General features: G+C 35.5%; 1 protein-coding gene across 1 annotated transcript; it reads right to left on the minus strand.

Annotated features, from left to right (window-relative positions):
- Positions 1-13374: 13374 nt before the first annotated feature.
- On the minus strand, positions 13375-14729 carry LOC110113589 (endoplasmic reticulum chaperone BiP). The gene has a single exon (XM_020846232.2). It carries the CDS (start codon positions 14387-14389, stop codon positions 13406-13408), a length of 984 nt encoding a protein of 327 aa, XP_020701891.2. The 5' UTR covers positions 14390-14729; the 3' UTR covers positions 13375-13405.
- Between the last annotated feature and the right edge of the window lie 394 nt (positions 14730-15123).

Consider the following 15123-nt stretch of genomic DNA (forward strand, 5'->3'; position numbering starts at 1 on the left):
TTGGAAGTGAATAATCTGCCAACATGGCTCTAGCGGCTTCAATTAATATTCTATTATTTTTTTTACAATCCCATTCTACTGAGGGTTCCTATCTGCAAAAAAATTATGATAAATTTCTTTTTCTTTACAAAATTTCTCAAAATTGTCATTTTCAAATTCACCTTCGTGATTACTTTGAATTGTTATAATAATACATCCTAGTTTTCTCTGAATCCAAATAAAAAAGTCTCTAATATCCTTAAATGATTCACTCTTATAAAATAAAAATTTAATCCATGTGAATCTTGAAAAATCTTCAATAATCACAAATATGTATACCTTCCCTCTTAGACTTACAAGGCTAGTGTTTTTGAGAATTCTCGCTCATGGATTTTGTAAATTTTTTATTTTATGAATTTGTTGTTTTTCTAAATTAACTTTCCTTGTTGAACATGCAATTTGAAATGTAATGGATCAAATGGTGTGGGAGCTTGGACAGAATGGGCTTGATCTCGTTAGAGGCTTTGACTGGTGAGATTGTATTGGGAATGAGTAGAGGGAAGTTCGGGGAGTTCAAACAAATTCGGGGTCAGGCTTGAGGAAGCTAGAGTAGTAAGAGAGTGTAGATGATATAATGAGTTTATTTTAGGACATTTTTCCCTATTTAAATGTCCCTTATTATTTTGGATGGCTGAGATTAGTTTGGCTGGACTCTAGGATGCTGCCACCTATCTAGGGAGTAATTAGGAGCAGAGGGAATCAAAGACAAGGGTTCATCCTATGTGTAAATCTCACTTGTACTCTTGCACCTATATGGAGAGCTTAAGGATTATTTAGTCATGATCCAAGGGCTATAATAGGCCCTAAGAATGTTCTATATTCCATTAGAGCTACTGGAATGGGTTAATGGAGAGTGGATTAGCCTTAAGATGTTATTTGACTAGTTTGACTACTTTAAACTATTTATTTGACCATTCGACCAATCCAAAAGCCACTTGGACTGCTGAGGTGGCATGGAAGGGAGGTGTTGAGCTGATTGAGTGATGACTTGAGGGCTTAGAAGAGAGTGTATAAAGGTTTGATTAAAAATATGGATATTTTACCAAGCATATGAGTTGACTTGGTCAAAATAGGCTAGGTTTCTAATCAAAATAAGTTTAAAAATATTCCATGCATCAAATGGAATAGATTGAAAGGGAATATGAGACCATGGAATCAAGGTTTTAAATGAATGCAAGGAATATATTCAAATAGGTCAAGAATGACTAGATTTGGGCATAGTTGACCAGGTCTATGGTTGGTTGAATCAAGGGTCCAATCATAGCCAAATTAATAGGGATAATGATTAGAGGAGTTTGAGTGGATTTGGAGTTAATTTGAAGCTTGATTGGAAGTAAATAAGTTTAAAGGTTGTGTTGGCCAACATGGATGGACTTGGTAAATTAGGTTGACTTAAGGTTAGGGTTTGTTCTGAATAAGTTTAAAATAATATTTTGAGTTTGATGGAGATAGTTTTAGGGATCATAATGGTCATCTGGGTCAAATCACATGTTTGGGCTCTTAATGGGTCATTAGGTTAATCAAGTTTGACTTGGTCAATTAGTTTGACCTAGGAGCTAGGTTTGGGCTCAACAGAGTTATGAAATTTTTAGACTATTGGTGGTAGCCCCAGGCTCTAGGGAGGTCAATTCAATCAAAATGACTATTTGTTCCCTAAAGATTATTTTTGATCAACCTATGTTGACTTAGTCAACCATGTTTACTTGAGGTCAAGGTTTGGGTCCAATATGTTTGGTTTGATATTTGAAATTGAATGTATGTGGTCTCATGCAATTTGGAGATCATTTGATTTAAAATGACTATTCAAATCCTAAGGGGTAGTTTTGTCATTTTAACCCATGGTCAACTGAAGGTTAAAGTGGATCCACCAAAATATAGTTTACTCCTTAATATGACATAATCAAGGGTCTAAAAATGATTAGAGCCTTTGGAGAAATATCTAAGGTCAAGATCCACTGGGTGGTAGGTCTAGTGGCTAGGTTTTAAATATTTGAAGATTTTATAATCTTTGGATTTAAATCCCGATTCTTAGGTTATAGGCCTCGTATTGAGCTCAAATTTGAACAGTAGACCCTAGTGACATTCTTAATCAACATGTAATTGATAAATCATGAATTAGGGGTCATTTAACTATGTTCTAAAGAGTTTGAAAAATCATTGAAGAAGGCTTTCAGGACCTAAGCCTTTAGCCTCAAGATTTGGTTTGGAAATTAGGATTTTCTCTAGATTTTTTATTTGATTGAATGATTTTTTATTATCTAAATCAATGAAATCATTTGAATAATTGTATATTACTATATACGGCTAGAATTTGATAAGAAGCTGGATTAATCTAGAGTTTAGAAAACTCTAGAATCTGAATTTGTTTGAGGATTATATTTATCTGAAGTCTAGATTGGTCTTAGAATCTGATGGGATTCTAGAGTCTATAATCTAGATTTGTCCTAAGGCTTGGATATATCCTAGGGTCTAGAATCTAGAAAGATCCTAGGGTCTACGAAGATCCTAGGATATAGATAGGCTTAGGAACTTGATTGATCCTTGGGTTTAAATTTATCCTAGGGGTCTGGATAAATCTTGGAGTTTGGATTGGTCATAGAGACCTCATACAAAAATAAGGTCAACAAAAACTACGATGTTTCTCTACCTCTCTACTATCATGACTGTTTCAAAAAAAAAACTTGTTGATGGAATTAGCAAGCTCAGTAACAACAAAGCTGTACACTAGAAGTTTCCACTATCAATGTTATCCTCATTTCACAGTTTGAAAGCTAATAGGTTAATGGATGATTAAAAATGTTCAATGAATTTTAAGGTCACTCGCACACCTTGCCGAAGCCTCCACTCCTAAAACCCATGACACCAAATCGTGAAATACCCATAAGTTTGGTTCCTACACTTTGTAAAGCCTCACGGACAAACCTTTATTCGGTCTGTCTTCTTGCTTCTCAAGCCATTGTTCTTCAACTTACCATAAGTAGAATCTCTGTTTGATCCCTTTCCTCACAAAGTCTAGGTTGCATGCTAGATCCCGCTTCAATCCATGCGAAAGACTCGACCTCAATAAGCCAAGCTCTCCATCCACATATACATGTCTGAAGCTTGTAACCAAACTTTTGCACTGGACTCCAACAGCCACTCAAACTTTTCCACTTGAAGCCTAAAGTAACTCAAGCTTCTCAACTCCATTTTCCTCCACCATGTTCAGGCCTCCATGCTGCTCAAGCTCTTCCAACCGACCATTCTACCTCCTACAAGTCCTTCTCCCCTCTCTCACTCCTCCACTCCTCACATCCCATAAGCTTCTACATTTTATTAACTCTTCCTTTTATCCAGTATTTCCACCCGTGAGCTCACTTGCGTATTCCAAGGGATAGAGGAAAAGAAGCTCTGAGATTCCTTCACCTTTATTAACTTCTATAGTTAATTAAATTGTCTTTTTTTTTGGGAAAATTTGGGGTGTATCCCTTATATTAACTCAGAAAGGAGTTACAAAAAGAACCCAAACCTGTAAAGCAAAATACATCAAGTAAAACAGTTCAAAACAACAAAAATCCCTCAAAGAGGGATCAAAATGACAGAACCGGACTCAGGAAAAAATGAAACCAACATTGTCGGACAATAGAAAGTCAGCAATCCAGCAACAATTGAACTAGCCTGAAGTAATCGATGCGACAGAGATAAGGCTCTCCCAGGTTGCTAGCAAAATAAAGTCCCCATAAGAAGCCATATAGAAATCTAGAATCATTACAGGCCATCCAAAGGGAGACATAGCCAATAATAGAGAGGAGGATCTCCCATGGATGCCCACCAAAACAGGAACCTCACATCATAAAGCAAGAGATAGTAGGTCGGAAACATTTACTGGCTGTCCAGAGGAAGAGAAGATCAAAATGCTGGTTTCAATCATCATTGTCCGATGGAATCCAGAACCAAAAATAGAGACTCTCAAACCCCAAGTGATCTCCATCCATAACCAAAACACATAGGAAAAGCTTGTCGTAGTAACTCTTTGTTTTTCCACTTCTTAGTTTTTGTACAAATAGCTTTGACAATTTTGTGGATGATAGAATGAACAGGAGAGAAAATCGAGCCAACTCGCCTATCATTTCTTTCCCTCCACACATAATAAATTGAACATCAAATCACCAAAAAATGGAATTTCTTAAGAGCAAAGCTCATCCCCTGAATTTTCATAAAAAATTCTAAGAATTGAAATAACAGAGGTCTAAGAAGAAATTCAGATAGGATAGGTAAAAGGTGACATAGAAGATGAAACATGAAGTCAAACTGAAAAAATAAATGGTTAATGCTATCCTGACTCGAGCAGCATAGGGAGAAATCTCTGTTAACATCAATGTGTCTAATAGCAAGAGCTTCAGCCATTTTCATTCCTCCCTTAAATGCTAACCTAGAAAAAATAGAAAATCTTAGAGGTATCAGGTAAATCCCATATGTGATGAATGGCACTAGACCACAAAGTATCAGGTAAATCCCAAGTATCATTAGAAATATAGTCCTTAACAGTAGTTGATATGACAAGGATGAGAGGGCACATAAGATTTGGGAGGAGGGTTGATATGACAAAAAGAAGAAGGATGGACGAGAGAACCACACCCAGAACACGGGGTGGGTTTCCGGTCATAAATTACCTTGAGGGAGACATCCTCTCCATCCAACAAAATAGGAATTTTATCAGGAAGAGAAGCGACATTCGACACCATCACGCATACCCAGGAAAAGGTAAGTCTGGTTTTCCGAGCAGTAAGACCGTCAACCACAAGGAAGTGACCAATATAGCTCGCAATCTTTGAAATCTCTCTAGGGTTCCAAACAACTAGAGGCAAATCAACAATCTTAATCCAAATAGGAGTGGAAGAAAACTCATCTTGCTTGGGCTTGAGCTTCAGCGTCCACTTTTACAAAATAAACGGTCGGCTTAAAAAGAACCACGGACCTCCCGACCAAGCAGTGTTGAAGTCTTCCGGAGAGGAGAATTTAAAAAGGAAGAATCCGTTGTTAAGAGAGAGCATCTCCACCGAACCCTTCAAATCCCAGGTTTTTTTAACTGCATTAAGAAGACTCAAATATGTGGGTCTTGGGCCAATCGAGTAGCTGACAAGGGAAAGACTCTAGTTAGGAGTCCCAGTCGCAAGCTCATCTGCTGAGAAAGGAATTTTGATTGCAGGGGGGACAAATTCTAAGGAGAAATCAGTAGCATCTCCACCCAACGTGCTCTTTCAACAAAGCCTATAGCCCACTTCACACAAAACCACCTCAAGTCTTCCAAAGCAGCCTCTCACAACCAAGTTCAACTCCAAATAATTATTTAGCAAGAATAAGTAATGGAATTTGGTGCCATTTTCTTCTTAGTTTCTCTTATGATTTATGTCATTAACATTATCAGTTAAAATCTCATTTTTGTTTGCTTTCCATTATTGGTTCTAAAAATTATATATATACATGTATTTTAGAAGAAGAAAGATAATGATTTAATTGACTAATTTCTGGAGAATGAAGAACTTCTGTATACTTCAATCTCAAATCATTAAACACTAAAAGAAGGGCATACCATTCTAATCCTCTTCAGTGGCTTTCATTTGTAGTTCTCATTGATATCAATTAATGTATTGATATTATCAAGCTTCATATGTCTGTTTAATTATTACCACATATCAGCTCATCTTTCATGTGATTGTTATAACTCACATACGCATGCATGTGTGTATATGTGTATGCATGTAGGTATGCATATATGCATTTATATGTAATTTGAAGAAAAAAAGAAAAAAAAGAGAGAGAAATTTCTTTTGTATGCATTCTCATCATCGCCTTCATCGTCGCTTTGTTGCAAATGTATAAAATTTCTAAACTCAAAACCTTTAGAGCTTGTTTTTGGAGTTTACGGCGCACTAGAAAACCACATATATACGCCATTATTTAGCATGGTGGGATGGGAACCTAATGTGATGCCTATGGCAATACGGGTTTATTTATAAGTACCCTTGAGCGTGGGGAAAGGAAACTATCATTTTAAACAGGTACATTCGAATACCCCATACACGCCTTTATTGTGCGTGATGAGAATAAAGATTACGACTGCAGTGTCTAAGGATACCTTCCAGACACACCTTTATTGCGCATGGTGGGAAGGCCCATACTCCTAAAATTTCCCTTAAATAGGGGAGATGCCGGGACGCTGCTAGAATTTTGTCTGAAAAAGATAAGGACATAAACTCTAAAGGACAGCAGGGTACTTGTTTTGAATATTAATTGAAATGAACACAAACATGACTTGAATAATTTGAACAAAAAAATTTAAATGAATACAAAGAATAAGACTTATGGTTGCAATAAAATTGGACTCAAATGAATGTTAAATGATGACATTTGAAATTAAATGAAGTTGAATTTAAAAAAGAATAACATAAAATTAAACTTCATCTAAGAATAAAAATTGCAATCAAATAGCAAGTGATCAAAATGATGAATTCATAAGGAATTTGTGTATCCAAGCATCAAGTGCCAAGCATAATTATTCAAGCAAGGATCAAATAAAATACTAATGAGCAATAATACAAGGACCTTCAAATGAACATTAGATAGCCACTTTGATCATCTAAATGCATTCAAGTAGATATCATGCAAGCAAATAAGGATTTATGCATAATTAATCATAAACCTTAGCATAAAATTTTTTTTGGATGACTATACTTGACTTATAAAAGTCATGTGGATTGGAACAAAAAACATTGATGATAATATCAAGTTCCTTACACTAGTTGTAAATCCCCTTTGAAGGCAAAGAACTTGCAAGTGGGGATTTATTTACAAGTTATAAGAAGATTATGAAGTTATGAAATGGGGGCCATTAGAGCCTACGAGATCATTCACAACATCAAACGTGATGTGTCCTCAAGCAACAAAAAATAGAAATTATAAGATATGCAACAACCCCACCTACAAATCAGCACACAATAGGTCTCAATGAATGCTATGGCTAAGATGAGATAAAGAACTATTTGTAAATGGCGACTAAAGCGTGATGAAAGGAGGATGGCACACTCACAAGTAGCAAGCATCAACCGAGAAGCATAGTACCCATTCTCTAATGAATGATAATAGTGGACAAGCTTTAGAGCTGAAAACCTCCCTACGACCAAGGCCAGTTATCTTGCAAGCATACACATTGGTCCTTATGAACGTTGAAAGATAGGCGATCAAAATATGAAGGTCCACCAATTAGATACATCTATCTCTTACAAACATAAGTATTCAATGATACTACAGAAGAATTATCCCATATTCAATGTATTAGTTGCAACTACAAAGATCCTACATACAGTGAAAATGATAATATGATGCATCTGAATAAATTCATGTGAACATTGGAACACATTACATTGCACCAACTAGAGTTAATGATCAATATTTGATAAATATGATGTCAAAGTTCGTTGCAAAGCTTGATAGCCTAAATTCACAATTACAAATAGGAAATACAATCGATATCCCAATCATCCCGAGGGTTGCAACAAGTGTTTTAGGAATTGATATCTTGTAAGGATCTCCTTGGCAACCTGATACACATTCAATTGTTATAGTTGATAGCTCAAGGTAGTGATCACTAATCCAGGGGTGCAAGACATCAGTAAGAATACAGTCATCTAATATTGAAATGATAGATCCTTTATTTAAAGCCATCAGCAGAAAATGATGATGATGGCATAACATAGGAATTGCCTATTGATCTTAATATGAGTTATGGGAAGATAAATCCGGATCAAATCAAAATAGAATGAATCTCAATTCAACCAAGTTCTGAACATTGAGTTGGATATGAGTATTAAAGCTTGCAAGTTTCTTGATAAATAGTGGTTGTGCATTCAACATACCTCCTACGAATAAATATTGAAATAATGTGACAAATACAAACTTTTATGAGCTGTCATAAGAGACCCGACAAGTGTCCAAAATTCTCCGCACATGCACCATAATATGTATACACATAGGTACACATAAGGTCATGCATTGCCAAATATTCGCATAGGCCCCGACGAGTAGGTTATAAGAACACACGTGATATCTAGGTATGTTGCGCGGGTTATTAAGTGAAATCAAGTTTGAACTTGATCCTTATATACAGGTTATTAAGGATTTGATACCTTAAATAAATATGCGGTTGTGGCGACCGGTATATTTGTATTAATAAATTCATATTAGGAATTCAAGCTTATAATAATGAGAATTTACTACTAAATGCACAGAAGCCTATGACAAACTCGATCATCTATTGATAAATTGAAAAAGTCGACTAGATTCAATCCAAAAATGGAAATGATCCAAGGCACCCTAATGATGGTCATATTAAATGGGAAATCTCAATCAAAGGGGTCTATTCCAAATAATTCAAAATGCCAACCCAAATGTCACCAAAATAAAAAATCCAAAAAAAAACATAATTCTAAATATTTAAATTTGAAATTCAACACTATCAAATCACTTAAAGTAAAATCCATTTACCCATCGCAACGAATTGCCAAGGTACACAAATTGAAATTTATTTCAACTTAAATAGAGCGAATTCCTAGTCAAAAATATTACTATGATCCATTCTCAAATAATTTTCTACTAGTAAGGATGTGGTACGTATCCTTTGATTGGAATTTTAGCTGCCAAATGGCACCGCAGGATAAACTGTTATGACCTAGGGCCCTCTGAACTGAGTGACTTTGCCACCAAATGGCACCACGAAATATCGGTTATGATCAGAGCCAATACGCTTCTTAGTGGTATCAAATCCTTGAGATATTAATCAATAAGCTATGATCAATAGGGCATAAAGCCCTCTATTAGCTAAAGTGGATTCAAATTTATCCCCTTAGACAAACATTAAACCCAGGTCTAGACAAAGTAATCCATGGCTTTCGACAAGGATCCTTCTATTAGGTTGGATCGATTACCTCCTCTGACTCAGTAGACTAGAAACCACTTTGGCCCGGGACGACAGAGCCATGGGATCTTGATTGGGTCCAACATCCATTCCCCACCATCCGCTTTAAGTGTAAGGTGGTGAAATTTCTAAATTTTAAATATCAATTCTCTAACTATTCTAAAAACCCATACTACTACTATACAAATGATACTATATGTCTACGAATACTATATATCTAATTGATAACTAGCCATAATCAAAAGTTATCTATTGTAATTGGGAGGGCTAATTAACTATAGGGACTTGTGCCTATAGGAAACGAGAACTCAGATCATAAAATCCTCGCAAAATGAGGGAAAAATCTCTAGGTAGTGTGTTTTCTACAAAAATATATGCCTTCCCAAAATTTACCCCGAAACTTATTTATGCTAAAACTCCCCTTGAAGAAAACACAACGGGTGGAGGCCGGGGCAAAATTTTTGAAGCGCACACTAGCATTAGTCTTGTTGACTATTACTAATATTATGGATGATAATGTAATCGAATGAGATATGTAAAATTATAGAAGATTAAATTGATATAGATAATTAGTATAGGGAGTTATGCATATATTTTCTTATGTAATTTATAGCATATTATTCTCTTTTATCTTGCATTGATTTCAACTGTAAGATTTTAGTTACTTAATGAGCTATATTCTCAGTATATAATTTTACAAGTTTTTAAAAAAGGATAAGGATTTTATAATATGAGGCTGCAAATAAGGAAAAAGTGTAATTATTATTTTTTATTTATTGGTAAAATCTAGATAAAGGTTTATAATGGAAGATATAAGTAATTCTTTTAATATAAATCTTTGAGTGTAACAAAACGGTATTCGAGTAATAGTTATTAGAAGAATTAAAATATAACTAGTGCTTATGAGTAGAATAGAAATGAAAGTGATTTATAATTTACAATTAGTTAATTTAAGTTTGAAATTTTATTTTAAACTTGCTCTCTCTCTCTCTCTCTCTCATGGATATAACAATATTTAGGATGATATTTTTTTTTTAAGGTTAGAAGATTATAATAATTCAAATATGTGAAATAAATTTATTTGAAAAATATGAAATTTTTGAAGTTGAATGATTTGGCATTGATCTACTGAGCATTGTGCAGCTATATTATGAACAACATTTATATACATATATATTTTAAAATATCATTTCCTCAGCCCACCAACTAATTTATTTCTTCTATTTTCAATTATTTTGATTTCTACAAATTTTATCCTTCCTAAATTTTTATTAAAAATATATTATCTCCGATTTCACAAGCTTTTACTATGCAAGTTTGGATATGTTATAAATTTGATCATTGTGAATGATTTAATAAAAATTTTATTATATTTTAAATGAAATACTAAATGATATCAGATGCATGATATAATAACCCCATGCGATACCATATTGATCGACATGATTCACTAATTGAGAGTCAAAAGAAGCTGGAGATTGATTAGCAGTTATAAGAAATCTGGGTGATTGATTCACGTGATTTAAGGAGAGCTATAAGGAGTATATTTTTTTAGAGTTATAAGAGGCAACTAATTGAGAGTCATTAGTGCAGTAGCAAGATACACTTATTGAATATTTAAATATTTGTACTCATACTGTTGTGAATATTATACAAATATTAAAACTGTCACTAATTATATTTAGTATTATTAACTCTATTTAATATTATTGATCATGATATTAATTTTATTACTAGTATTTGTACTATTAATTATTATTGATATTATGAATGATAATATAATAGATTGAGATGTGATGAACTATAAAATGCTAAATTTATACAGATAATCATAATTGAAATTAATGCATATATTTTCTCGTATGATTTATAGTATATTATTCTCTTTTATATTGCATTGATTTCAGTTGAAAGATTTTTGTTACTTGCTGAGTTAGGTGATCATTATGTGGTTTTAAATATTTTTAGGAAAGCATAAGGATGCTACGATATGAGGTTCTGAACAAAACAAAAATGTAATCATATTTTTCTAGTATTCATTAGTATGCTATAACTAAATTATTAAAAAGTAAGACATATAATTCTTTCAATATAAGTTATGGAGTTTGACAGGAGGAACCATAGTTGGCGCACTATGGAGGTCAGAAGAGTCATAGTTGGCGACCAATGGTGGTAAGAGGAATAATAGTCAGTAGGCAATAGAGGTTAGAGGGACCATATTAGATGAGAGATAATGTTCAGAGGGACTATAGTTGATCGATGATTGTGGTCAAAAAATTTATAGTTGGTGGGAAACGGAGGTTAGAGGGACCATAGTTGGTAGGTGATGAAAGTATGAGGAAATGTAGTAGGCCAACAATGGGGGTTAAATGGACTGATTGTACTCAGTGAGAGATAGTGATTAAAAGAACCATAGTCGACAAGTGATGAAAGTCAGAGGGGCTGAATTCAAGGAGTGACAGAGTTTGGAGATAATGTATTCGATTCGAGATGATGGTCGGAGGGATAGAGTTGGCGGGCGATGAAGGTCAAAGGGACCATTATCGATGGGCGATGGAGGCTAGATGAACCAAGTCGGTGAGCGATGATGGTTGAAGCATGGTGTTGATGGCAGCTCGATGGAGAACCGCCAATGGTTGGCTACGGGAGGAGGTTTGGAGACAATCGATTGGTGGGGGAAAGTCCGACGGTGTTCGACAGCCTAGCAATGGTCCAATGATGGTCAGACAGAAGTTTGGTGAGAAATCGAAGGCCAGGTGGAAGTCCGGAGGTGGTTGGTTTCCGGTTGGTAGTCTTATAATAGTTAGGGCAAAGTTCGGTGGTGGTCGACGACTGAGTCGATGTCCGATGATGGTGCTAAAGCTCTTTAAGCCTTAAAGATCTCTCCAATCTCCAACCAAAGGTCCCCCTCATGTAGACAGTGAAGGTCTATTTATATATTTTTGTTATATATAGAATATTTGGGGCAGGTTCAAAGTGCTCCATCAGATGGTCTGTATTGATTCCCCCTATCATAAAGTGTTATTAAGTGTTTAAGTTCATTATTAATTCAAAGATCTTGGGCTCATTGAATTTATGATGCAAAGTCGCTATATTCGACTATAAATATGTCAGATATGGATATCATTTTTTCATCCTATTAATGCTTTAAATCTTTCGAATAAGCTTAATACTCTTAATTTGGACCCATTTTGGGCTTGTATTGGACCATTTTTTGTGTCATTAGGTCCGTCTCTTCGATATATGTGGTTTAACTATAAGTTTGCTAAAATTATTCTGATGATCACAAATTTAATTTTGGAAGTTCAAAACTTTAATAAGATGGTTGAAGTGGAGGAATGCTTTTTGTTAAGTGATAGCAAAGTACCACTCAAACTTAAGGGAAATTTGTATAGCATTAAGTTAAGTGTTGTTGAGATGAGGATGGTCAGGTGAATGAGTAGATTTACTCTTAGAGACATCATACAAAATGAGCATATTCTTGAAAAGGTTGGACTACCTTCAATGATAGATAGATTAGATTAGAGAGAGTCATCTTAGATGGTTTGGTTATATAAAAAGGTGGCCTTCCGATGACCTTGTTAGGAGAGTGAATGTGTTAGATTTGGCTTATGTTAAAAAATGTAGAGGTAGATCTAAAAAGACTTGATTAGATAATATAAGAAATGGTATTTCTTTATTAGATTTAAAGGGGAATTTGATTCTTAATAGAACGCAAAGGAGAAAAGGATTCATATACTCGACCCCACGAAGTGCAATAAAGGCTTGATGATGTTGTTGTCGTATAACTTTGATTTGCCTTGATATTCATTTACTAATGTTGAAATATTCACGTTAATATGTGGAGAGTTTCTTGTATTAGTAATAAATGAAAATATTATCTATCGTAGGTAAGTTGAAAAAAAAATTAATAGATAATATTCTTCTAGGTCAAAAAATTAAGAAGATAAAAATATCACATAACCTAATTCAATTGAAATGATTCCACTAAAAATTACGAGGCCTGTTGTTAAAAAATTGTCAAAATCCGCAAACATGATAAATTCTGGACACCAATTATAAAATCTTGCAGTTGAAACTAAAAAATCCAACCCCTAGGAGAAGTAACAATTATTACGTCCTCCGATCGGATGCAGAGGAACATCCGGTTGTAGGCAAAATCGCGCCTATACCGAGGTGTACCGAATTTTTTCAAAAAACTCGGTATACCTCGGTATAGGCGCAATTTTGTCTACAACCGGATGTTCCTCTACATCCTTACACCGGACGAAATAAAAGTTCCTAGGAGAAGATAGGCTGTCACCAAAGAATTCTATAGTAATATGGTCTTATTATTAAATAATAATAATAATCATATATATATATACTACGGCATCATTCACAAGAACTTGAAAGAATAATGAAGGAGAAACCTCAAACAGAGAACACCCCCAAATCTGCGATGTGAAAGCCTACCACACGGAGACCAGTCAAATCGGAGAGGATTCTTACGTATTTTTGAGCACTCAATTGGATAACATTTGCAGGGTCTGTTTCACATCTGAACGGCTGCATGTGAAAGAACTCTCGAAGAACTTGTCGGACCTCCGGTATGTTACTGGAAGCTCCGGCGAGCACGACCTCATCAACGGCTTCTTTCTCGATTCCGGCTTCCGTTAAGCACCTCATGATTCCGCTGCGCAGAAGGTTGAGATTCATCTCCACCAACGATGCACGACTGAGCGTTTCTATCACCTCCCTGCCTTGTAGATCAAACTTAAGCTCCACGGAATCCGAGCCCAAACAAAGGATGTTCTTGGCGCGCTCGCATTCCGTTCGGATGCCAATGAGAGCCTTGACGTCACTGGTGAAATCGAATTCGAGCTTCGACGAAAGCTCTGAAAGCATGACGTGGAAAAGTGGGCAGCCCAAGTCGGAAACGGCGGCCTTTACAATTAGATCTAAATCTTTGGTGATCAGAGAGATTTCAAGAATGCGATCACCGAGTTCGAATACGAGGACGGTTTTTGGTTCGGGTCTGAGAGAGTCGTCGTAATAGGCGGCGGCAAGAACCGGTCTTTCGATGAAAAACAGAGGGTGAGCTCCGGCAGCGGCGGCAGCGTCAGAGACTTGTGATTGATACACTGGGGTGTTGCTGCTGGCGGGGAGGATGAAAATGATATTATCGACTCCGCAGCCGGTGATGCTTTCCATGTCGGCTTTCTTTTCCTTGAAATGTACGGTACTGACTTGGGCGGGAGTAAGGAGCTTTTGCTCGTTATCGGCTTGGGTCGTCACGTAGTAGCGAGTGCCTTCGGGGGAGACATAACGCCTGAAAGGGTACAGGCGGCGGAGAAACCAGTCTTTTCCGGCGGCGGAGTGCAGGTGGACGACGCAGTTATCGGGACAGCGGTCCATGGCGGGTTTCTTGTTCTCGTCTTGCCTTCTGAGCTTCTTGGCTTCAGGAAAGACGAGGATTATATTATAGCGAGGCTTCTTCTTGGCTTCTCATTTTTTAAGTGGGAGCGTTGTTTTAGCGAGGGAATGCAACTTAAGGTTAATTTTGGAGCCTTTTCTATGGTTTTTAAATAGAATGGAGATTTATATTATAGCCGCTAATTCTTTTTCTATTTATATATTTAACATCTAATTTGTTAAATGTATTTATTTTTATAATACTTAATTATAAAAATATTACTAAATTGAAATATGTAAAACACATAACCTAAAATCCCACAAAACATCTCTAATAAAATTTTGTCATGAATGTACCTAAAAGAAAAACAGTAAAAATTGCAGCCCACTTTAAATCACATAAAACATCTCTAATAGGGTTTGGCTTTTTCTTAGTTAAAAATGATATGGTTGGCTTTTGCATAGCTCTGATGCCATCTATGCCTTTTTCTTTGTCAAAAATTACAAAGATGTCTACGCATTAATTAATAAAAAAAGGATACAATACCTTCAAGAATCAAGAGCTCTATAAAAATATAGCTTTTGAAGCAAAACCTAATAAGCCTATGATCCTATCTATTACAAGATTTAATAGAAAAAATCAGGGAGGCAAGAAGCCATTTCTCAAAAGAGGACCCCAATCTAGACATTCAATGATGCACCAAAAGGAAACTAGCAAAATAGCTTCCAACACATGG

The sequence above is a fragment of the Dendrobium catenatum genome, unplaced genomic scaffold, assembly GCF_001605985.2.
Source record: "Dendrobium catenatum unplaced genomic scaffold, ASM160598v2 fragScaff_scaffold_1557, whole genome shotgun sequence".
Classification (NCBI taxonomy): Eukaryota; Viridiplantae; Streptophyta; class Magnoliopsida; order Asparagales; family Orchidaceae; genus Dendrobium; species Dendrobium catenatum.